At 36.7% G+C, this 26,335-nt stretch overlaps 1 protein-coding gene across 2 annotated transcripts in view; it reads left to right on the top strand.

Moving 5' to 3' along the window:
* The window catches only part of GAS2 (growth arrest specific 2), a 125,332-nt gene that overhangs the window by 66,056 nt on the left and 32,941 nt on the right, over window positions 1-26,335 (top strand). For both annotated transcript variants that reach the window (XM_081798453.1, XM_006727290.3), the window contains 2 exons: window positions 2,538-2,679; window positions 8,464-8,571. In XM_081798453.1, coding sequence (XP_081654579.1) covers window positions 2,538-2,679; window positions 8,464-8,571 — 250 coding nt within the window. The remainder of the gene's footprint in view (window positions 1-2,537; window positions 2,680-8,463; window positions 8,572-26,335) is intronic.

Raw genomic sequence — 26,335 nt, 5'->3', positions numbered from 1 at the left:
CCTGTTCATGTGCACTCTAAATAAATAAATAAATTAATTAATTAATTAATTAATTTAAAAAACCTTAAAAAAATAAAGTGACATGCAACTAAAGATCCAGAACAATGAAATCAAATTCATATTTGGAACCAAAAATTATTGTTATATGATACTACAGTATTTTTTTTCCATTCACATGGCAATTCTTTAAGTACGTACTGTGTGCCAGGATCTATGCTAGCTCTTGGAATGCTATGAATTAGACACTGGTCTCTACTGATACAGATTTGCAGTCTAGTGCATGTTTCCATTATATCTCATTAACTGGATAATATATATAAAACATTAGAAATATGAATGGTGCCTAGGTCTTTTAGCTAATGATTTATTTAACTAAAAATTATTCTGTTCATTAGTGACGGTTCTCAAAAAAGTTGAGTTATGACAGCCTAAACCGTTTTGTACTAAATTCTAAGTTTTCAGCTCTTAAAGAGCTTCTGACACAGCATGCATCCTTACCCTCTAAATTCTGAAAAAAAATTGAAAATGAAATAAAAGAGTTGCAGATGGAACATCAAATATCTACTGATAAGATCCAAGTTGACAAAACCAGAGAGGGAGACCAACCATAAAAGACTCTTAATCTCAGGAAACAAACTGAGGGTTGTTGGAGTGGAGGGGGGTGAGAGGGATGGGGTGGCTGGGTGATGGACATTGGGGAGGGTATGTACTATGGTGAGCACTGTGAATTGTGTAAGACTGATGAACCACAGACCTGTACCTCTGAAACAAACAATATATTATATGTTAATTTAAAAAAATAAAAAATAAATAAAAAAAGATCCAAGTTGGGAGACATGTTTAGTGTCTTTAACTGACCTCCAGAAATAGGCCAATTAACTACCTAATTACAAACAAAGATGGATAGGGTGGAGTTTTCTATGGAGGTCTTTCTGGGGGTAGCTTCTTCCCTAGAAGAAGGGTGAACTGAGTCAAGCATGCTCAACTGATTCTTAGATTTTACAATTTGATAAATCCCTTCATCTTGTTGGAGAAGAGTGAGTAATGAAAGAGAGAGGCCAGCAATTGAACTAATTTAGCACCCTCGACAAGAACAAAACATCAAGAGTGGAGAAATTGCTTCCTCTGGAAGTGTATCCTGAACACATGTGTGATGATGTGAGTTAAAATTACAAGCCATTAGAACAGGACAATAATCTAAGCTTTTGCATTTAATGATCTTTTAAATATATTATTCACTCTGAGGTAGTAGACATACTGTTTACATATTTATTCTCTCTGTGTAGATTATTTTCTTTGTAGATTATCCATAACCTATTTTTTAACTTTTCAAATGACTTTTTCCTCTCTTTCTAACATGTAATCACCTGATTAAAAGGTCAGAGAAAAAGAGCTTCAGGCCTACACTGAGAAAATCTGGATTTGCATCTTTGTCTTGCTCCTAGCTAATTCTGTACCCTTTCTGGATATTTATTCTTTATTCTGTAAAAATGTAAGAGTGTAACTAGATGATCCCAAAGGTCCTTCACACTCTCAAATTCTGGAATTATCTTTGGTCTTCTCCACCTAGGTAAACTGATATGCATCTAAAAAACCAAACCAATTTAAAATTTAGCCTAAGAAAAATATGATTATGGGAGATAAGAATGACAATAACAATGACATCTCTTTTTGAACTTCTATAATATTGATAATTTACAACACATAATTTTTAACATTGTTATTCTAAACTATTTCTCTATTCGCTCTTATTCATTTTCTTTCACTGTACCCCCATACATGCTTTCATTACATTGTTTTTAAGTGTATAACCTATGACACAGTATAACCCCACACTACATCATTCTGGGCTCGGAGGAGGTGTACAATTAACAGTGAATTTCTTCTCTGTTAAATCATTTAAGGATGTTCATTTTGGGGATTGCTATTTTCATCTTTAACAAGCTTGTGTTCAAAATAGGAATTCGGGGCTCCTGGGTGGCTCAGTCATTAAGCGTCTGCCTTTGGCTCAGGTCATGATCCCGGGGTCCTGGGATCAAGCCCCGCATCGGGCTCCCTGCTCAGCGGGAAGCCTGCTTCTCCCTCTCCCCCTGCTTGTGTTCCCTCTCTCGCTCTGTCTCTCTCTGTCAAATCAATCAATCATCAATCAATCAATCTTAAAAAAATAGGAATTCAATTACAAACCTCTAAGCTAGTAAATCTAAAAGCTGAAGACTAAATTTTACATGATAATTCATGTTATTGCCTCAATATATTACATGGAGTATTTTTATTCTTAATATGTCAGGTGTCTATTCATGTGTCTATATACATATCTAAACATAAGTGTATATGTATGTATCTATATCAAAATCAGATATATGTGTTTTTTCCTGCTTAAAAGGAGGCCAATTTAAGAACTTACCATTTCAGTGCCAGAGAAAGTTAGTTTTGAAAAGTCAGCAATTTGGTCCTATGGCATTTATGATCAAATGTAACATATGGTAAGTGTGTCATTATAAGTTATGTGTGTGTATTGATCTAGTGTCTTTTAAAAGGTATGGTGTGGAACCTCCTGGTTTGATAAAATTGGAAAAAGAGATTGAACAAGAAGAAACATTTTCTGCTCCTTCTCCTTCACCTTCTCCTTCATCAAAATCTTCTGGAAAAAAGAGTACAGGAAACTTACTGGATGATGCAGTAAGTGAAATTGGTTGGATTTCTTACCAGCCCTTTGTCTTTTTTGAATTTCAAAACTCATTCTGTACAATCTCTTGTCAATCTAACCTTTACCTATTTCAATTTTATTGAAATTCATTTTTAAATCCTATGAAAAAGTTTGTAGTCCTACAACAGTAGAAGTAGTCATTTGAGATTCGAACCTGAGCCAGTTATTTAAAATAATGCGTCACTGAATTCTACTGAGTAGTATCTAAAATTTTAGGATAATAAGTTAACTTCCTAAAAATTATCTTTGCAAACATTCAACCTTGATGGTTTTGGTTCATGTTGTTTGTTTCACAGATAAGAAGCCAGAGGCAGGAGAAGAGAACACCAACATACCACAGAGAACAGAGTTGCCCTTTGCTACCTGCCTGCTCTGGGCCAGGATCTATCATTGTTTTTCAAGGGCTCTTGTTATCATAAGGCTCCTTTCTTGTTGGAGAAACTGAAGCAGGAATTGAATCACCTGCTGAGGGGAGAGGAGCTTAGATTCCAACTCAGTTTTGCTAACTATCTGGGGTCCCCACCTCTCTCCTTAGCAGGTTACTATCTTTGGCAGATTAGGGAATGTTTTCATAGACCCTCATAATCACAGCAAACAGATTCTGGGAGGAAGAGCAACCTGGATGAATTAAAACTCTCTGGCTCCTCTGCTGTCTGTTAAAAGTAGTTCTTGGTTATAAGAAGTGTGTTTGATTGTGTGCATGCATTCACCTCCCAGCACACAGACTGAGTGCAAATCTCAAAAGTACTTGGGCAATTGTTCAAAAAATAGTTACCTCAGGGATGATAGACTGAAGTATGTCTCCTACATGGAAAGGTCCTCAGAAACTAGCACCAACCATAATGCACTTATATGGAATAGGCAGGACTGAAAAGCAATGCTGGCCCATAGCTGAGAGTTTCCTTCTCTAGGGTCTGAGCTGCAAAGAGCTGGGAAAATGGCTGACTGACACTATAGGATGTGGAAGACAGATTGCCTCATCTTTTGCTTTTCCCCATGTGACATTATGGCCTATACTGCAGATTCAGAGAAGCAGAAGTACAACAATTTGACAGATTGAGAATTTCCATTTCTAAGGGCAGCCAAGTTAAAACTTACCTTGCCAAGGTATTTTAGCCAATATCAGTTTAATTTCGTTTCTTTTGTTCAATCCACTCAGGAATTAAAGACTAGGAAGGGCATTTTAATCCAATGCCGTCTAAAAGGATTTTAAAATCACAGGACTGTTTTTAGGATTGGTCACATCCCTTCCTTGTCATAGTATTTCATTTTTATTGTGTAAGGAAATTGAACAACATATTGTATTAACAGTAGGCAATGACATATTATTTATATATTGATGAGAATAATGTTCCTTCTCTCCTGGTTATACTTTTCTGATTCAGCTTACTTTAGAGTAGGATGTTCCTTTAGACTTTCTTATAAATGTGTTTCTCTGGGGCTACTGTACTTGATTTTTGTTCTTTTCCTCTTAGCTGTCACCCCCGTTCACTTTCTCCGATGCATTAGAGGCAGAGTTTTGGCCAACTTCACCCTTAGCCTTTCAATGAATGAATCACTGAATCAAATGAATTTCTTTAAAAGATTTTATTTTTATTTATTTATTCTAGCTGGAGAGAGAGAGAGAGAGAGATAGCACATGCGGGGGAGAGGAAGAGAAGGGGAGGGAGAGGGACAAACAGAGTTGGAACTGAGCCTGGATCCCGAGGCTGGGCTGGATCTCAAGACCCTGAGATCATGACCTGACCTGAAATCAAGAGTCAGACACTTCACCTACTGAGCCACCCAGGCGCCTCTCAAATGAATTTTTTAGTTTGCAAATTATGAGACCACTTTTTGGTGTTTGATGCTGTTTACCATTCTCTTCTTGAAATTCTCCCCCTTAACATTATTGCTACCAGAATGATCAGCAAAAAATGCAACTCAGATTTGATTAAAATTATATAGGGGTTCCCTTTCACATTCCAGGGTAACGCCCAAACTCATTGACATGCCACATAAGCCCTCCATGTTCTGGCCCATTTTGTCTTTCCTGGACTTTTTACCCTGTGGACTTATTCTTGCATTCTGATGTATCCATTGTAAACATGCCTGCTAATCCCAGATTTCTAAGGTAATTTTATATCCTATGTTTTTCCTCACTTGCCTTCCTCATCAGCCTTCTGCTTACTCAGCCTTTGAATATTCATATAAGTGCTTTTTCATCTTTTAAAATTCAGATTGCACAGCCTCCTGTATAAAGTTTTTATCAGTAGCTCTTGTCCCAGGCAAAATTGACAAATTAGTTCTTGATGCCCCAAAGTTTTGTGTATATTTAATGAGGTATGTGCCTTCTTGGGCATAAATGCCCATTCTTCTCTAGGTGTGGTTCTTGGTCTCGATGACAGTATCAGATTTTATCCATCTATATCTATCCAGTGGCATGCATACTGGATAAATTACCAATGTAGGTAATAAAAGTTTTAAAAAGCTTCTGCCTTTACCTGTTTATCAAGAAAAGCCATGTGCTCTGGAAATACGTGTACTCCTCAACCTTGCTGTAGCTTGGCAGACGGTGGAGAGATTGCCACTTGAAGCCATTTACATGAACCTGGGAGAAGTAGCTAGAAGCAACTGGGTCCTTTTCTTCACCAGCTTGTCCCATGTGTGGCCATCTCTCATCCCCCTTCCCTTGAGTAGGGGAGTGAAAGGACGGGAGAGAGAAGGTGGTGCAAAAAGTATGGAAGGGATTTTGGAAAAGTCTTGCCGGTACTCCAGTTGAGGAGTAGAATGAGATAGGTACTCTCTTTAAAATGGCATGACTGTTGGGGCACCTGGGTGGCTCAGTCAGTTAAGCGTCTGCCTTCGGCTCAGGTCATGATTCCAGGGTCCTGGGATCGAGCACCGCATTGGGCTCCCTGCTCAGCAGGGAGTCTGCTTCTCCCTCTCCCTCTGCCTCTCCCCCAGCTCATGCTCTCTCTCACTCTCTCTTGCTCTCTCTCAAATAAATAAAATCTTTAATAAATAAATAAATAAATAAATAAATAAATAAATAAATAAATAAATAAAATGGCATGACTGTTGCTCTGTGGTGGTTCTTTCTACTCCAAGTTCTGTTATCTCACCTGCAAACCATGAAGGGCATTTCGGAAGAGCTTGAAACCCCCTGTAAGCTTTACTAAGTGGAGTTTGGGAACATAACCATCTGTTTAGCTAAGGGGTTTTAATTGAATGTAGGAAATGTGTCAAATGGATATTTCTGTACTATTGCCAGCTAGAATACTCTGTTCTGAAAGTCTTTAAACCAGCATTTCTCAAATAATGTTTAATCAAACACACCGCCAGAGGCCCCATGGGGAAAAGAATTCCGTGGTTATGTTAGTTTGAGAAATATAGCTTACCATAGTCCCTGTCTAGAGTTTGGCAATGCACGCTGGCATATCAAAGGCAATAATGAGTTCTCTGAGAGGGTCTTGTTTAATCTGGAGTTTTCCAGATTTATCTGGCCACAGCAGTCTCTTGCAGGCTCCTTCACTCTACGTTTGGGGAAATTGCATTGAAATATTCACATTCTGGTTAAGTGATAGTTTTTCATTGGTGTGTTTTGTTTCAGGGACAGTGGGACAAAGAGAAAAATAACTTGGGCCTCACCCATGGTTTAAATCAGAGCTTCATATGTCAAATATAAAAAGGAAAGAGTTCCTGTGGCAAGGGCTTCGCTCTGTGTGAGGCATAAACAGCCATTGGGGAGTTGAAATTCTTGAGCGCAGTGTGTGCTATAGAATAGGGGTATAAGATAGAGATTGCTTGCAAAGTCCCTGCGTTTTGTTAATAATATTAGCTATTTTTACTCTTTTATTTCATCAAAAAAAAAAAGAAAGGAAAAGAAGGAGAATAAAGAGGGGGAGCAAAAGAAGAAGAAGGGGAAAAGAAGAGAAAAGAATAAAGAGAAAGAAAAGCTGACCTAAGATATCATATTCCATGAACTGTTTCAACAATAACTACCAGTTTGAAACTTTCGGTGTCTCCTCAAATTTCCTTAGGGAAATTGTGGAAAATTGAAAAAAAAAATAGGTGACCCTTTATGCGGATAATCCATGCCACCTTTTTTAATCAAGATAGCATCAGAGACACACACTGAATGTGGAGTCCATTCAGATTAATATATTCTCCAGATGTCCTGATAGAGGGAATCAGCTGTGATTTAAAAAAACAGGGTTGTGTTGAGTTCTCTGTTTGCCTTTACACACGGTGAGCGCAGTCCCACACAATGAATTGAATACAGTTCTAAGAAACCATTCTTACTTTCTTCCTCTTCTCCATCAACTTCCTCAGTCTGGGGATGAGAGATAGTATAATTCTGAGTAATCAGGCTCCTCTTGAAATCCTATTTCAGCAGAAAATTGGCTGAGTTCCTGGCCAAAAACAGAACACCTGCCAGACTGACTTATCCCAAGGTAATATAAGAAGCACAGATGTCTTCTGTCACTGTTGACTTAACAATATATTTCCACTACCCACAGTCTGGCCTTGTCTCTTCCATTTCTGCCTCCACCTCTCACACAACTACAAAAAAGCCCTTGATTTTAAAAAGCCAGTCCATTTTCAAAGCTAGGAAGGCAATGGAGAAGGGCAGGTCACTTGAGAATAGGTTTCTTGTATTTTCTTTCATTTAATACCAATAGTTTCTGTGTTTCATCTAAGAACACTTCAAGATGGAAACACTTACCATACATAATCATGATTGTCTTGTCTTAGCAGAGGAACTACTTGAACACCAATTTACTGCCTTGCCCAGTTCCTATGTGGCAGTGAAGGTGTGCCAAGCATGGGTCTCTTAAAATGTGCCACGTCTGGGTCTCTTAAAATGTGTTTTTATGATGCTGACTGTCTGATTTTCTGCTGGATGGCCAAAGTCCTTTCTCCATCCCTCCCTTCCTTTCCTCTCTCCCTTCTTTCCATCCTCCTTTTTCATGGAAGCCCTTATTGTGGTGAAAAGATACGGTATAAATTACCAATGGTATAAACTGAATATAATTTATATATATATATATATATATATTTATATGTACATACACTTTTACTTTAAAAACATTTTTACAAATACATTTAGAAAGAAATACACATAGAGGAACTCTGAGAACCGCCCACATTCACTGAACCCACCCTACCCCAGAATGTGGTTCATATCACTTAGACTATGTATTTTTTAAGGAGTACGGAGATAGATAAAATAGAGATGAAATCTGATATTCAGACATGGATTCCAAATGACATGTAAATTTTAAGATACCGCCACAAAAGTAGGTTTTGGTAGGTGAGAATTATTGACATGGAGTGAATTGCTGGGTGACTCTGGGTGAAGTAGGGATGATTTCCTAAAGGAAATCTTAGAATTCAAAATAATATGAAACAGTAGGCTTGTTTTTTTTAAAAATAACAATTTAATTCTCACTTATTTTGAAAATGGTAAAATTAATATCATTAAAATTATAATGAGGAAATTTTGCCCTGTTAACATACATTCTATTCTAGCTTTCAGTATGTTTATCTTGGCAACACAATGTACACAATCTTTTTAATTCTCCCCAAATGAGAACCTAGCTCATTATTCCTACACTGCCAATTGATTTGCTCATCATTATCCTCATGTCCATAGTTTGATATAGAACAAATTTAAAAACATTAATGGTCCAGGGGCCTTTGAACTCACAGAACAAATTAATCTAAATGGAACCTGATTAAGGAAAATTGAACTTGCCTGCCTTCTTTTTCAGGTGAAGCGAATTTCTGAAGATCCTCCTTGCAAATGCCCAAACAAATTCTGTGTGGAGAGGCTCTCTCAAGGAAGATACCGAGTGGGAGAAAAGATCCTCTTCATTAGGGTAAAGTTTTACTTTTCACTTGATATCTTGTCCTTTCTGAGACTATTCAGGACTTGAGTTGGGAATTACAGGGGAAATATGACCTGTAACTAAGCAGGAACTTTCCTTATGCTGCATACAGTTGGATTTGAAGATAGGAGGTATGAACATTGTTAATATATTATACATAATTACTACTGAGGGCTAAATAAATAGAACTATCTTTCTCTTTCTACATATAAACAAACACACACACCAAACAGATCATAGAGATCGAATACAATGAGAAAAAGAAAAGTCAAATTCCTTTTTTTTTGTTTATAAATTTAGTTTCAAAGGAACTAAACACCGCGCCCCCTGCCCCCAGGCTCCAAACCCCATGGGAAAAAGAAAGAGTATTCTGCCCTGGTCTTCCATATCCCAAGTTTGGGAAATGATCATCCTATTGGTCCTGGTAACTTTTCAAATGCCTTGAATATGATTTTTTCAAGAAGTTTGGGTCATGAACCAGAGTGAGAATGCAAACTCATTACAATGGCATGGTTAACTAATGACTGCCATTTCTTATTTCGTTCTCTGGGTTAGAATAAGGAAGCATGAATGTGTGCCAATGAATGTTCTGGTAGTCTGTGTCCATTTTACAATCATTTATGATCAGTAATGTCCACTTTACTAAAGAAAAATCAGACAAGATATCATGAGCAGTTTTAGGTTGTTATTAGTGGCTCAAAGTAACATTTCATGCTTTTCACTTGTGATCTTTTTTTGTGAATAATCAAGATAATTTCATCTCAAAGTAAGTTTGTGACATTTCCTAAGACCAAGATTCTTCTTTTCAAAATTAAGAAAGATGAAAATATAGCACTCATATATTCCTAGAAATTAATAGTATTTTTCTTCCATATTTTTTAGTCATTTTTTAAAGAACAGAGGTTATGATTCAAAGGAACTGTATTCTCTCATTTGAATAAGTTAAAATATCTTGCTTGTTATTTGTTTTGTGGAGCAGAAGGAATGTGTACAGCAAGTACCATCAATGAAAATTCATAACAATACTCAACATCAGTGATAACCCAGTATAAATTTTGTCAGTGTAAAGTTTTCTTAATGTCAACTTTTGACTGAAAGTTATTCATATGACAAATTTTTTTGAGGCTCTACAACGTGTTATTTGAGGAAAAGTTTGATCATAATTAGCCTTCAAAAATAATGTTGATCGTTTTGTTTTTTAATCTAACTTTAGGGCCATGTTTATTGATTTTTTAAAAATTTCCAGGTAGTAATTGCTATTTTGCTTTGTAATGACAATAAGAAAAATATAATGATATATGACGATTAGGTTTTTGAGAACAAATCTGGAAGAATGGCCTCACTAAGAGAGTTGCCCTAGTATTTGCTTATTGTTCTCTTGGTTTTATTACAAAAATAACATATGCTGCCTTCTTTCGCTTTAGTACATTAAAAAAATAATAATTCGGCATCTCTACAGATGTGTTTAAATTTTACTAGGTTGGGGGCGCCTGGGTGGCTCAGTCGTTAAGCGTCTGCCTTCGGCTCAGGTCATGATCCCAGGGTCCTGGGATCGAGCCCCGCATCGGGCTCCTTGCTCCGCGGGAAGCCTGCTTCTCCCTCTCCCATTCCCCCTGCTTGTGTTCCCTCTCTCGCTGTGTCTCTCTCTGTCAAATAAATAAATAAAATCTTTTAAAAAAAAAAAAACCCATAAATTTTACTAGGTTGACCTTTCTCAGGATAGCCTTTCTTGAGACTCAGACTTCTTGAGAGTGTTAGTTCCTAGAGCCTAGAATCAAAACCTAGGGCTTCATTTATTTACATAATTATTGCTTTTTATTTTAGAAGTGTTGGCAAACACATGATTAATAAATTAGATACTTTTCCCTATAATGTAGCCTAAAATCTTTAAGCAAAAATATGTATCACATATGTCTATTTGTGTCAGGTCTTCCATATTTAGTCATTGGTCAGAGAATTTGATATCCATATTTATGAATAAGATAAATTTATATCACATTGGACATTTAAGGTATTTTTTGATGTTCTGTTTTTCTATTCAGAAAATAGTTTCCTTTTGGTGAAAGTCTTTTCATGTATTGTTTATGGAGGAAATGAGATTTGCTTTACTGAAAAGAATTACATCGAAGTCCTGAGTGATAGCATTTGAATTTAATACCAGTTAACACAGCATACACATATTGGACACATTCAGTTTCATGCTTCTGATGTTCCGAGTGAGGCTGCAATAAGAGAATATGGTCATTCCTGATTGGCCCAGCAAGTTATGACATCACTCAGCTATAACACGTGCTGTAGAACAGTGTTGTAATTAACTACACTAATCTCCTTCTCTTTTTACACTGTCCACAGGTAATTTACACTGTTTTTTTTTTTACAACAGGTTTTACTTTATTTTTTATTTTTATTTATTTTTATTATTATGTTCAATTAGCTAGCATATAGTACATAATTAGTTTTTGATGTAGTGTTCAACGATTCATTAGGTGCGTATAACAGGTTTTACTTTAAAAGTGGCCCATTTTTTTCAAATCCTTTTGAAAACAAACTTACTATCACTGCATAAATTGGAAACTAAAACTATTTGTCAGAAAAGGAAAATATCCATTAATATGTATTCATTGAAATTCTTATCCTTCAGCTTGCTAGGGGTCCATTTCCACCCTGATGGAGTAAACTGATTTTAAAAAGGCCGCTCTCCTTGTCTCTGTTTTCCCTAGAAGCCTTCACCTCCCATTCTACTGAGTTTAGGAACTGAAATTTCACATGAAGACCATATGCACCTTTCGTTACATGTTATCTCCCTATTTATTCTTCTAAACTGAATGGACAAGCTAAAAAAAGTCTTATTGATATGTATACACTTTGGCTAGTACTTTTTGATTTGTGGCTTGGACTATAATTAATTGTCATTCTGCACTCACTCACTATAAGGAGCTGAGAGTTATGACTCAAAAATGCTTAGAGGTATTGGTTTTCAAGTGATCATATGGTTGTTGCTGCTAATATTTTAACTTTAGTTTGCTCTGAACACCTGGATTAAGTACTAAGTGCTTATAGTCAGAATCTCAAACACACTAGGGAAGTGATTGCCTGACTGTCTCTGCATTGCCGTCTTCTGTTTCTTATGTTTGTATTTTTAACATTGGCATATTTTAAAATTTGCCATATCTCCTTTGAGGCTGCAAGGGGGGGTCATATTTACTACATAAGTAGATTCATTTATGCATATGATTCTATAAAACATACATACAGTGAAATATACATGGTATATTAATTATATTAGTGTTTATCCCTTAGTTTTCTGCCCATTCTGAGAGCAGCGGTGTTTGCATATGGCCATAATGAACCTGTCCACGCAAAGAACAATTTTGAGTCACTTGAGGCTTGTTAGGACTATTGACTTAGCTCTTACTTAAAGATAACGCAATTACTAAAACACTAACTGAGAAAAAACCATCCCTTAGAAAGTCATAAATACAAGATTATCTTAATCTTAAAAGATTCTCATATTTTTATTCTTCTCAATATAAAGCAGAGTTAATAAGTTCATTGCCAACTAGATTTCAAGGTTTGTTGACAACACCCAATCACTTTACTTATGTATGGTTTTATTATTATTATGTATCTGAACACAACGTCTCTTTCTACACTCAAAGAGATACAATAACAACAAATAAGAATGAAAAATACAAGAATGTTTGCAGATGACAGAGAAAGAGCCGGGAAGACATCTTCTGCAGAAGATATCTTTGCTAAGCATATGTCTTATTTGTGGGTTTCTAGAAACCAGTGTATGAATAGCTACTTTGCATATCTGGCTATCTAATGCTTACTTATATACACGCATCTATATGCTTATGTGAGCATGTTTATTTATATGTATATGTCTCCGTTTAAGGGTGAGGGATTAATCTCTACCCAAATATGAAGAATCCTTTAATACAAGGGAGAACCTCTGAGATTTTTGACTGTGGCTTTTAGGCAAACAGCTAATAATCCCCTGCCAAAGTCAGAATGCTCTTGTTTCTAACTTATCAAAAACAATTTTTTGAAGCCAGATTTTTGCCCTACATCTTCCAATGACTGACATTGTTTTTGAACTGTCTGTTGGACAAGCAAGCTATGTGCAGCTAATTTGTATCTGCATAGTGCAGATACACATTTACCCTGCTCCAAGGTATAAATATTTCAGTTAGTTTTCAGTGACTTTTGAAATTGGACAATGATGATAAAAGCTTCTTGTTGATTTCTGTGGTAACAGATGTTTGGATCTTACCCTTTAGCCATGGTGTCTGTATCCTTGAAATATAAATAGATGGATCTGAGGCCTCGAGTTGTGATTTTGAGGAGAAAAGTATGAATTTTCCATTGTCAATTTTTTCAGTTAGCTGGTTTCTATCCAGGCTTCAAGTATCAAGAAGTCAGGTGGCAATATAAATTTGTATAAGCTTGTAGGAAAGGTTTTCAGAAATATGTCTTAGATGCCATAAAAAGGTACTATTTGATTTGTCAATCCCAACTCGATGATAATATTCTATTTAAATAAAAATAACTATTTAAAGTGATCTCCCTGAGGGGCACCTGGCTGGCTCAGTTGGTAGAGCATGCGACTCTTAATCTTGGGGTCATGAGTTCAAGCCCCACATTGGGTGTAGAGCTTACTTAACAAAAGAAAAAATACACTAAAAAAAAAAAAAAAAAAGATCTCCCAGATAAGCAGCATTCGCATCATCTGGGAACTTGGTGGAATTGCAAATTCCTGGGCCTCACCTGAGTTGGGGCCCAGCCACTGTACTTTAACAAGCTGTCCGGGTAATTCTGCTGCGTGCTGAAATTTGAAACCACTAATCCAAAAGATGGGAAGAACTATATGAAGGAGATTTGTTGTACCACAGCACAATTAGAAGTACTTTGCATGTCTGATCATGCCAAAATATTGGTTGTTCAGATACCAGAAAGGATCATTTTGAAGACTTCTATGTATCATTGTGAGGAAATACTGAAGATATGATGTTAACTAGAAAAAAACTAGACTTTGGGCGCCTGGGTGGCTCAGTCATTAAGCGTCTGCCTTCAGCTCAGGTCATGATCTCAGGGTCCTGGGATAGAGCCCCGCATCGGGCTCCCTGCTCCGCGGGAAGCCTGCTTCTCCCTCTCCCACTCCCCCTGCTTGTGTTCCCTCTCTCGCTGTCTCTCTCTCTCTGTTGAAAAATAAATAAAATCTTAAAAAAAAAAAAAAGAAAAAACTAGACTTTTAAATTGTATTTACATATAAAATATCTCTGTAAACATTATATATAATTATGATTAAGGCTTGAAGGGAACAAAAATAATTATTAAACATTTTTTAATTTTTGAGGACATAGAATTATGAATAAACTAATTTTTGGTTCTGCATTTATTCCTGATGATGACGTTAAAAATATGAACTCTTTAAAAGAAGAAAAGTCAGCAACCTGATACAATTGCAAATTTGAAAAGAAATAAAGAGACTTCTAAAGGGTGTCAGATTAATTAGCTGATTGTTCCTTTTTCTGGTCATTGGCTAAGCTTCCCATGTTCTGGAAAAGGGTAAGGAGGTTTATTGGAATCGTGGTGTTATTTAGATGAGGGAGGACTTTGCATTTTGTGGCAAACTTGCAGCATATTGTTTCCTTGGATGAAGCCCTCACCTTTTCTTATCTCTCTTTACTATTTTATCTCTCCATTTTGAAAACTGACTCAAATTATTTTGGGTTAGCACAAGGAAACATGCAAACATCTGGATAATGTCCCTTCTTGCAGACCCCATCTGTGAGCCATATACTCAGTTTTCTCTCTCCTACTCATTAAAGCTTTAATCCTTTGATATCCCCTTCCTTTCTGACTCAATTTTCAGTGACATGCAAATGGCCTAATGCAACAAACTGAACTCTGTTAATGCATGAAATGGATGTAAATGGTTCTAATGAGTAGAACATCCATGGGGCAGGATCTTTACACTTAACATAGTTGCTCTAATATCCTGGTAGTAGGACATTCTGGCAAGAAATAGCAAGCCAGTGGGATCCATTGTGAGGTAGCTGACTTTCTGTGCTACTTGATTTGGGCACTAATATGCTGAATAGTCTTTTACTTAATAACAATTTGTCAATACCCTAACGTTGTACTTTAGCATGGTTCGAAGTGTGTTCCAAGGAAAGGTGTTCAGAGAAATTATTTGTAAATAACAGTTCTCATGCTAAAGAGTTTAAACAGGCGTCTTTAAGCACTCTTATTATTGAACTGACTCTATTAGCCTCTGAGCACCTGATGGATCTCATTTTAACCTCTCATCCTGGGGTGGTAGAGACTCTTGCTGTTCCCATTTGACAGATGATGAAGCTGAAACCCGGAGGTTGAATAACTTCCCAAAGTGATAAGCTAATGAGCAGCAAAAGTGGCATTCACAGGCCTAACTCCTGGTCAGTGCTCTTGACCACAAAGCAATATTGATTTATGTATCTGGGATTATCTGGGATTTCTTGGAGGGTTGAATTGCTCATGTGATCTACTAAGTCCTAGAGTGAGATGTACTATGTAGCATTTTCTAAATGTATCTGACCATAGAAATGTTCCCTCTCCTGGCTTTTTTTTTCCCCCAGAGCATCATCCTGGGCTAGGAGGCCATGAAAACATACTTTGGGAAAACTATTATCAATTGAAGCAAGTGAAAAAAAAGAATTTGTAACATAGAATTATATTGAAAGTTTTCTACCTTTTGCCAGAGTTAAAATCTGTCTATCTTAAAGTACTGCTAAGAATTATTGAATTTATAGTCATTTTTACCTCAAGTTCCATTTGGAAACTATGATTCAAGGAAATGACTGGAAGATCCTTAAAGGAAAAACAGCTAAAATGTAAGAAGTATCATTTGTACTAGGCATTTCAACAGGGGCTTCCTATGCATTGTCTCACTGGATTCTCTCCACCCCACAGCTGGTTTTGAAATTGCTTTTATCTTTTTGTTACAGATGAAATACAAAGTCTTAGAGGGCTTAAGGTCTCAAGTAAGTAGTATGATGAACAAATGGAAGTCCCAACTGCCAAACACATAACACACTCCACTCCAAGCTGCCTCCCTGGGGCATGTCCATTAAATGCAAATATTTTATTTACAAAGCTAGTCCTCTAAAAAGGACCTGCACCTTTTACAATATATTTAAGGCTCAGCTACATAGTAGTGTATTCCTTATATCATTTTTACTTTAAAAATGCTCCAAATTCAGAGGTCATTACAATTGCATAATCAATAGTGCCTGCTATAAAGAAAGGCATATAATGTGTTTGTCTGACTGTATTATGATAGTGATAAAAATTATAACAATATTTATTAGGATTAGGTGTTTACTTGTATGCCAGATGCTGTTCAAAATACTTTATATGGCCTATGTTGTTTAATAGGTGAAACTAAGCAGAATTCTCTATAAAATATATTATCTGTCCTGATATCTTTTTCATAGAAGTCAGAATTTAATTCTTCTAGGTTTCCAGTAGAGTCTTGTGGAATCTTCTTGCTAATTGTAGATTATTTTTAAAGTGGATTAATATTATTTCAAGACATTTTTATAGCAGACCTTCACAGTTGGGTAAAACCTTCATATGAGGTTCCATGCTAACACTCTAATGGTTCAAGGTATTTTCCCCCCACATTTTGAGAAATGTGACTACTTGAGGAGCCTAAAGAAAAGACAATGAATAATTTAGTTGGAAGTCAGCAAAGGAATTTGAAATCTTATGGAGTCACCTTCTTAATACTACTTTTGAATTAGATCATCTCCGATCAATGGAAATGTCAAACACCTTGTTATTGATTCTTTGTAATTTCTTATTTACCATATAAATTCTTCAGGTTTATACCTGTGTGGTAAAGATCAATTCACTGTAACAAACCAGGCAAGAGAGGAACACAAGCTCGGTTGCCATAGCAACCCAACCTGGCAGTGTCTTCTGGGACTGGCTCTAAGGGAAGGTCCAATGATAGCGAGTGATATTACTTTCTTTAGTGTTCTTATGACACATATTGATTTACTGTGAGTAAAAAGTAGCTGGGTTCAAATTGCATACCTTTCCCGGTAATGAAAAATGGCCTGTTGGGTAAAAATGCAAAGGAGTTTTAAACAAGTAGCAGGGAAAATAAAACTTTCATTTATCTTAGTGGAAACATTGCACAAACGGCCATTACCCAGCAGCTGGATGTTGAAAATTCATTTTTTTGAGAAACATGAATATAAACCTTTTATCTAATTTAGTAATTTATGTAAGCAGTGATTATGATTTCAAAACTATCTCATGGCTTATATTCTTTTCAATGAAAAAAATCTGGCTGTGTTTGCCTCTGATATATGTAAAATGTTAGGCAGCATTTATAGTGCTCTAATCTATGGTGAGAGAAGCCTGGCTGTTATTAGAACACGAATATTTCCAAATTGGGTCCCTTTCTTTGCCCAACTGCCTCAAAACTGAACACTAATTCAGGAAAAGCAAGCAACAGTATTTAAAATGTATTCAAACACTTTAATTTCAGATTTTAAATTTTTTTTTTTTGTAGTATTTTACTCCATTAAAGGCACTTCCATTTGTCTGTAATTTATTCATGTTCAATGAGGCTGGGCTAATAACACAGATATAATTTACACTTTGGTAACTCATCTCTCAAAGGACTTTGCAAATGTTAATAAGTCCTCTTCACCTCTTTTTCCTGAGAAAAGCATAGATCTTGGATGAATGCAAAATAAATAGTGATTAACCATTGCTGTAAAAAATTTAGCTGATGGAGTACTGTCTTTCTGAGATTTATCACTTGAGTTTGAAAACCTTTAAGCATGGAGAAATTCAAACTTGTCTTTGTCCAAGATGACACCACTTTTGAAAGCAAGAAAAAATAATGCAATTTGATATCTCTTACAAGACTGGAAAGATTAGCTAATATATTGGGACAGTTCTCTATATTCTTATTGGAGAATTCACTGCTCCTTTCATTGAAATGTTGAAAGGTATATCAAGTGTGATGAACAATAAATAAATGAGAACTCAAAACCGAAGGCCCCTTTCCCCTGAGAATTTGTCACTATTGGCCACTTAGCATTGAGAAGGTTTTTAAAAATTGTGTGTACTTTTCAGCTGACTTGATAAGCATTTTTTTAAAAGACTTTATTTATTTATTTGACAGAGGGAGACACAGTAAGAGAGGGAACACAGCAGGGGGAGTGGGAGAGGTAGAAGCAGGCTCCCTGCCGAGCAGGGAGCCCAATGCGGGACTCGATCCCAGGACCCTGGGATCATGACCTGAGCTGAAAGCAGATGCTTAAAAGCTGAGCCACCCAGGCGCCCCAACATGATAAGCATTTTTATTCATCTCCAATGAGATTTACCATAGATTTACCATGCCTTTAAGTTGTACAATACATGTGTGACTCTCTTTCACCTTGAATCACTTTCTTTTGCCATTGTACTGCATCTAAACAAATGGACAATTTTTTTCCACTGGCCACAAATCAAAATTATTTAAACTTACAGAAGGATTGGAAAATTAAATGGCTTCATTGAAGAAAAGCTCAGATCCTATGATCTACATTTCCAATTTCTGTATCACTGTAGCCTTCCTGCTATTAAGATAAATTTGCATGTGTGTATGTCTTATATAGTAATATGTGTGTGTATATGTGTATATACACATACATGTATGTATATGTAATGAAAAGGCGCACTATTGAGTTGAATTTGTTCAATGATTTGGCATTTTGATTGTTAAAAAGTTCTCAAGCTGATTTTTCAAGTCAAGGATTTTGTGAAAAAAAAAAACACCTTTTTTTGGGTCTATATTTCCTTACATACATTATTTACCACTCGCTGAATGTTTTCTGCGTGTCAGTTGGTTTTCTAAGTACTTTCCCTGGATTCTTTTATTTAGCCCTCATAACTGTTTGAGATAGGCACTACTGTTATCTCTGCTTGAACAGTAAGGAAACCAAGCATTAGTGAGTTAATTACTTGCCAAAAGTCACAAAGCTCTAACAGTCAAACTGTCTTTGAATTCAACATATCTGATTTCAGGGCCCATGGTTTTAACTGTACATTACTCATTCTCCTTCAGATCATCTAGTCTTTAGGCAAGTGATATTGTGAGTATTGCTGCTCAACTTTTCAGCATCCACTGCTAAAGTGACCCACACTTCATGTGCGGCTCCTAATTTGCTTAGGCCTTTGTGGGTGTGCTCTGACAAATGGAATTGAATAGTTAACCCCTGTTGGAGTGTCAGAAGAGTACCCAGGAAACAGAGTCTTATAAAAAAATCAGAAAAACCAGCCAGAATGGTTTTCACGTTGTTCAACATATTCATTGATTTTCTTTTCAATATATTGACCAGATTTGTAAAGTCTTCCAGAAGCCAAAGTTTATTCTGGAAATGAAGATACTAAGGAACATTTTCAAGTTACCGTAATTGTATATTTCCATATTTCCAATTCCAATTTGCTTTTATGCAGTTAAGATTAAGGCCCTTAATCTGATTATGTATGAAAGGATTTCCTACACATGCTATGGTGGAGTAGGGAGGTGAAATTGTCTTTTGTATCTTTTTATATTCTTATTAAAGGGTCTAAATTAGACTTATGATGAAGTGCAACCTGAACATTTTTGGTATAGAGATTGATGCTTTTGAAAGCAAGTTCCCTAGAAATGGATACCATTTTAAAATAACATTTGTTCCTAACTTTTTATCCTGGTACTTCATGGTGGTTGAGTATATCTTACTTCTGTACGATTTGTAAAGTACATTCGCCTATAGATCATCTCATTTTATTTTCATTACTACTCTGTGAGAAAAATCAGTGTGATTGTTAATTTATACATCCTACTGATGAGGAAACTATAAGTAATAGAGATTTAATAACTTTCCCAAGGTAATTTAGCTAGCAAGTGATTGATCCAGGGTTAAATAACATATTTTTTATATATTAAATTCCATATATTTTAAGTTTCACACAATAAAATTTCCCTTTGAGTTTTTTTTTAAATTTTAACATAAGTTAAAACGCTTAGTTGTTCACTGTTTTTTTAATTTAAGGATCATTGGCCTTGCTTGCAAAGTAGACATTTCATAGTAATGAGATCGTAAAGTTTGTAAGATTTTTATCTTCCTTCCTTTTGTCATCATCCCAACAAAAACATTTCTTGGCTTATATGTTCTATGCTGATATAAATGTGAGTGATTTTTGGTGATTACTATCAATTATTTTTGCAAAGGGGAAAGAAATGAAACAATTATACCCAATGTGTCATGTTCTTGAGTTATTGATGAGCCTTCTAGAAGCCGAAGAACAAACCAGTGAAATATCTGACCTGGCTGGCTCAGTAAGTTGGTAGAGCATGGAACTCTTAATCCTGGTGTCATAAGTTCGAGCTCCATGTTGGGCATGGAGCCTACCTAAAAAATTAAATAAATAAATAAATAAATAGTACACAATTATTCCATGGGTTCAAGTTGCATAAACAGTTTGTAGCAAGATTCATTAAGAGACACTTTGCAAATGTGGCCATCCTGAGTTTGTATTGAATGTAGTCAAGATGGCGGAAGTTTTTTATTACAACATTGACTATAATAAATTAGGACTCGTTTATTTAGTATTACCTTTTTCATAAAATCAGTTAGTTAAGTGTATGCATGACTCGGTCCTTTTAGACTGCCTTGCATTTCTCCTCTAAACTTGGCCTTTTGAATTTCAGTTCCTCACTAAAAACATGAACTCTCAGTCCTGGACCCAAAGGTGCCGTCATCACCTAACTGCCAAGCCTTTCATTGCAAGAGCCTTACTGGTTCACATCAAATTTTAGTTCACTGGAATGGTGTGTTCCAATTTTATTAGTATTAACATTTTCATTTGAAGCTGGGTTGTGTGTTGTTTTAGAATATATTCTGCCAATTCCTGCCATCTTGTTAGAAGCAGACTAAGATCTTGAGGAAATCTTTGCATAGATTTTGGGAAGAACAAGGTATAAGAATTTGATTTTAACATTGGCCTTAGGATATATACTCAATTTGCTTTATAGCAAAAATCCTGATATTACCAAAAAAATCCAAATCCTGGTGAGTTACTTAGCAATATTTTCCCTGTTTCCCTAAAAGAACACCAGCAAGAAATCATTACATTATGACATTAGTCTTCTAGTTATAGCTTTCTTTTACATTGTCATTTCTTCCACACACTTGCTTCTCTTACCAACTTCGAATCTTCCTGCACTACACTCACACATTGTTCTTCTAATGCTCCTGGCTATTATAAAGAAATGCGTTCTTTTTACCCCAGAGTTCTTATAATCTACTTTGTGTTATAGAAAAATTTTAGGGGACTATAAACTCTATGGGAAAAAAATTATAATTACTCAAGATATCTCCATATAAAGGGCATTTTCATCCTCTTTTTAAACCAACCCATCCAATGTTAGATCCATTGTTTCCCTTGGTTAATAGTCTCTTTTATTCTGAACATGCCATTTGTCTTTTTTTTTTTCTTTTTGAAATCCAGCCTCAGAGAATATGTGAGGCAGAAATAATTAAGTAGTCTGTCTGAAGCCTCATTTGAAGGCAGGTAAAGGGCAAGGATGATTTCAAATCTCTCTTCCAACTTTGGCATTAGGCGTAAGGTCTCCAAGAATCACAGTCTAAAATGGCAACACCCAGACAAATAGTTACCCATTAATTTGTCATCATCCACCAGTGTGTTAGCCATGATAATGTTATTCAGTCCATGATTTTGTTTTGAAATAATCGTGGTGTTTTGAAGTCCTGGGATGACAGAAAAATGATGGAAACTTATATGGCACACAGAACCTTAGGAGTATTATTAATGTCTCATTGCCTGCCCACCTGATAGGACTAAGGCTAAGGTGGGCTTCAGCCTTGCACAGAGAGGCACTTTGGACCCCAAAGTATATGTCACCAAATTCCTTTCCCATCATGATGTCCACAAAATGCCTTTCTACCTCTTCTATATCTGCAGTCAACATGACAAGGAATTAAAAGTGTACTTGGAAGCTAAGAGAGGAATGTCTCTCATAATCAACCTTGAAAATCTTATCTATCTCCTGTATTTACTCAATATCTTAAAACAAAAAGAAATTTCCCAGTGAGCACTAAAAGAATTCCAGAGAAACTTGAATTTTAATTGATATCTTGGCACCAAAGTTTGAACAGGATCTTCCTTCATGTATAGCATCCTTAGATCTGATGGATAACACACTGGCATATACCAACTAGAGAAAAAGTAAGGATGGAATATTCTAGACATAAGAGTTCCCTCTTTTAATAATAAAAAAGTTACAGCCAAGATAGTATCCAATCATGGGAAGGGAAACAAATATTTCCCAAGAATGACTTTACTTTGGAACTCTGATGCTTAGGCAGAGAATCTGGATATGTCCTTCAATTCTGATTAAAGAATTTTCAGTAAATGACTTTCCAGGTAAGCTAGGTGTCTCCTTGTGAGTATGTGACAATTGTGAGATTAGAATTCTACATACATTTAAAATTACAACAGAAGGAAGTGGTAGAGTATCTTGTGTGTCACACAGTTTTCTGAGGGTGAACAAAATGGTAGGGCCTTGAGTAAAAGCAAGAGGCCCAAATGAATAAGGAGAATGGGCACCAGTGACGTCAAAAGAAGATGGCAGGATTTTCCCCTAAAATAGGAATTTTCATGCAGAAAATACATACTTCACTTATTTAATTTTCTCTAGGATTTCATTAGATCTTCTCTAGAGTGTGGTATGCTTTTCTTATGGAATCGAGACCCAGACTTGATGTCTGTTTCCCCGGCAAAATTATTTCCTTGCACGTATCTCATGTTTATAATAAGAGCTCTGAGCAAGGAGCAGAAGACCGAAGGACTCCAGAAAATAGATCGTTCCAACGTGTGTGTTTTAAAATGTCAATGGCCAGCACAGTCTACAATTCCCAGTCCGTGTATGCTTCTGTTATCACTGACCGTGGATTATTAGGCAAGAAAACGTCCCTTCACTCTAGGATACAGGGCAATAGAAGAATCGTTCTTACTGCAACTTGACAAGAAAGGTTTTCGCTAATCTTGTCACAAAAGATCCCAGTTTGCATTTTCAGGTGATGTTCGTGTCCTTCTCTGCAACGGAGGCGAAGAGCATGTTATGAACTTCGTATCTTCTTGTTTCAGTAGGGTCTTCATGGTTGTGACTATGTCTCCACAGCCAAAGCAAAGCAGACATTTAAGGTAATTACTTAGATAATTAAGGGGGAAACCTCTCCACTTTGCTTTCACTGTGGAGCCTTGGCCTCCAATCAAAGAAGGGAAGTTGGGCACCCAAGCATGAATATTGTACCCACTTGAAAATTTTCAGCAAGGTCTTAAAATGCTGTTTCTTCTTTGGTTTTCCCATAATACTTTGTAAAAATAGCAACGTGGGGCTTATTGTGCATGGGTCGCAGGCAGTAACCTAGCGATTTCTGTCTTTTCTTAGTACAGTTTTCACGCTCCAGTGTGTTCCTTCACTGAGCTTATTATTAGAATTATTTGAAAATATAAACCTGGACTTGGCTTCTGTATCAGCTTAGTCTTTGCTTTAAAATATTTAAAAGAATACACTTGTGGGATAAAAATGAAACACAGTATCATTTCATAATATTTCCATGCTATTCCCATTGCACAAATTGCCCTTTGTGGTTTAACACATGGAACCTCGTGGACCCCTGCCAAATTTTTGCTTCTGACATCACACCTAACCTCCCGATGTATCAGCAGTTCTTTAATGAACACATGTGATTTACCACTTTAGTACAATAAAAGCTAAAGAGTTTGGGAATGGGATAGGGCGTGAGTTTGATGCCTTGAGGTTGCCAGTGTAAACAGAAATGTTGGCTCATTTTTAATTTTTAAGTATCAACAGTTATGATCTAGAAAAAACAGATTACTCAAGTAACTCTTATCTATTCCACAAAACCATAAAATGGTTGTTAGAAAAGCCCCATTTTGTAAATACTCCTTTAAACCAGATGACTATATCTTGAAGCTAGTTTTGAGAATTAGTCTAGATTTCTAAAGTATTGTTAAATGCATTTCTTTATCCATAATTTGTCCCATGATTCATTTACCAAACACATGAGGGTGTGCTGTGTGCAAAGAACTACCAGAAATCCTGAGGATACACTTGCTCTATATATAAGCTCTGTTTCTTTGTAAGGATCATGCTTAACAATGTAAATAATGGTCATATACTGCTAATAATTTTGATGATGAAATAGAATTTAATTGGTTATCCTTATTAATAATTGACAAGTAAGAGAGAGAGATGAGTTCCCATAAAGTCACTTCTAAAATCCTCTCAATTAATCTGAGAATGTTATTGAACATCAGAGTGCGGGACCGAGTTGGGGGGCAGAAACACCGGGTGTAACCTTTTTTTGGACCTGTTGCAAGATGTTGCGTAAGGACTTTGTGACGCAAATTGCTCCTAAGTGAAGGTGAAATCCAAATCGGGTGTGCCAATCTGGCTGTGACAACCTTGCCTCCCATCTATCACCAAAGATGATTGAACCACTCTGGCTGTCTGGGGGCAGTTTCCCTCATCGCTGTTCAGATGTCACTTAGTTAAAGAAGAAGATGTTGTCCTACAGGTTTCCTTCATTCAAAGAATATGAGTGACTATGCTCTTTTCACTACTTCACCTTTTCAGCTACACCTCTCCTTGCTTCCCTGAAAATTAATTTTTTAAAAAGTTTAAAAAAATCCATGGTGCCTCCTGAGATCACACTAACTTCGAAGATTTTTAAAGGGGCGTGTAGATTGCACTAAAAGTCAGGAATGTGATTACCTGCTAGCCCACATCATGATTCTTCCTATTTTAAGGGTGAGTCTCTATAGAATATCTTTGAAGTTAGTGTGATCTCAGAAGGCACTGTGGATTTTATAGGGGAGTTTTGTAGTGAAGCTGGTATGCCAGTTCTTTGGGGGGAAATTCACATCTCGCTTTGGGGAGGCTCAAACCTGTGCAGGGTTCTCTTCTCCCTTTTTCTCTGTCCTTCTTATCTTTCCCCAGAGAAGATGCGTAGAGGAAGGGAGTATAATTTGCCAGGGTTTTTCAGGCGGCATCCCTATCCTGGTTCCTTGTTCTTCTTTCTCTGTAAGTACAGATATAGAATGACAACACTGGCGTTGTCCTCATTGGAGTGAAAGGAGCTAACATCAACATCTAGACTTGCTTCCTGGAGGCATTTCTCAGAGATCCTATAATGCCCAAAGAAAGAGTTTGGAGCTAAGCTTTATCATTTGGTAGGTATGGTCCTTTCAGGAGTTATTTCTCCTTTGACTCTTGGGCCCAGGAGGTTCTCGGAAAGTACTAAGAGCTTTCCAGACAGTGGCAAACAGGATTTAGGAAGCTTTGTCACAGCTTAGACCCAAGGGCTGACATCCCTGGAGGCCAGCAGAGGCCAACCCCCTAATTCTTCCTCCTCCTGGAGGTTGTAATCTGTAATATGCCTCTTGTGGTTCCACTTTGCTTTCACACTGTTCCCTGGAGGGAGCTCAAGCTGTAGCCTTTTTGATTCCTGCAGGGGAGGCTGTCAAGCTATCCTCTTTCTTGAGTCTCATTAGCCAAGTCTGCACCCAGTTTCCAGTTTTCCCTGTCTCGTTTCAGACACCTTTCCACAGGTGGGACTTATGCTCTAATCCTCTTCCCTCTTCATATCCAGGGCCACACCCCAATCCTCGTCTCCAATTTAGACCACCTTGGAATCTGGCCAGGTCTATATAGGCCTAGAATTGGCCACCTGCCTTGGAACTCACTTGGTATGAACTATTGTTCTCTCTGAAGCAAGATTATCTTTTCTGCCTGTTGTTGCTCGCACTTACTACATCAATTCTTTTTTACCCCCAAAATGTCACTCGCTACAGCAGGTTATAAAAAAGATGCCAGGCATCCTTTTAATCATTTAGATCACAGCACTTTCCACATAACCAGAGGCTTGTGCAGGAGGTGTTGAGGTACTTAAAAGACCTCCACCCAGGACATTGCCAGTTAAATACATCAAATTTCCATTTTCATTTTATGCACAATTTCATATTCAATGATCTTCAAACCAATTTACTCTGTAACAAGTGTCTCTCCAGAATAACCCAGTGCTTTCTCATATTACCAGGTGTTGGAGCTGCTGCAAGGGGCTTATCTTCATCCGTGTTCTCTCCCTGACTTCTTTAAAGTGAAGGATTTCAAAACAAGAGTTATGTCTGGGATTAAAATATATTTAGTGTGCCATTTTGAACAGAACACTGCTACCATGTTTTAGAAGAACAATTCCTGGACTGTTTGTTTGTTTGTTTGTTTGATAGCAAAGCATTTGAACATTTATCTAAGAGACTCATAGTTGAATTGCTTTGGGAGAGTGCTTAAGGCACTCTTAAGAATTTAGACCGTGTTGGGGGTGACATCAGAATAAGTCAGAGATCTACCTTTCATTAATCTTTCATGTGATACATTTCTTGGGGTTAGATCTGGAGTTGGAGTTCCCAATAGAGTGTTACCTATCCTAGGGTTTTTCTGTTAATCTGGACTTTGGGAATCCAGAAAGGCTATCAGGTGAAAGAGAAATCTGAGATCAGACTCAGGGAATAAGCTGAGGTAGCCAAACAAGAGTAGAAGGAAAAGTGTTTCAAGCAGAATTAGAAAGGAAAGAGCATGCACAAAGGCTCAGAAGCACCAGAGGGAAGA

The sequence above is a fragment of the Leptonychotes weddellii genome, chromosome 11, assembly GCF_054177405.1.
Source record: "Leptonychotes weddellii isolate Sample4059 chromosome 11, ASM5417740v2, whole genome shotgun sequence".
In the NCBI taxonomy this organism is placed as follows: Eukaryota; Metazoa; Chordata; class Mammalia; order Carnivora; family Phocidae; genus Leptonychotes; species Leptonychotes weddellii.
Note: the sequence above shows the minus strand (reverse complement) of the source record. Positions and strands in the feature narration are given on the sequence as shown.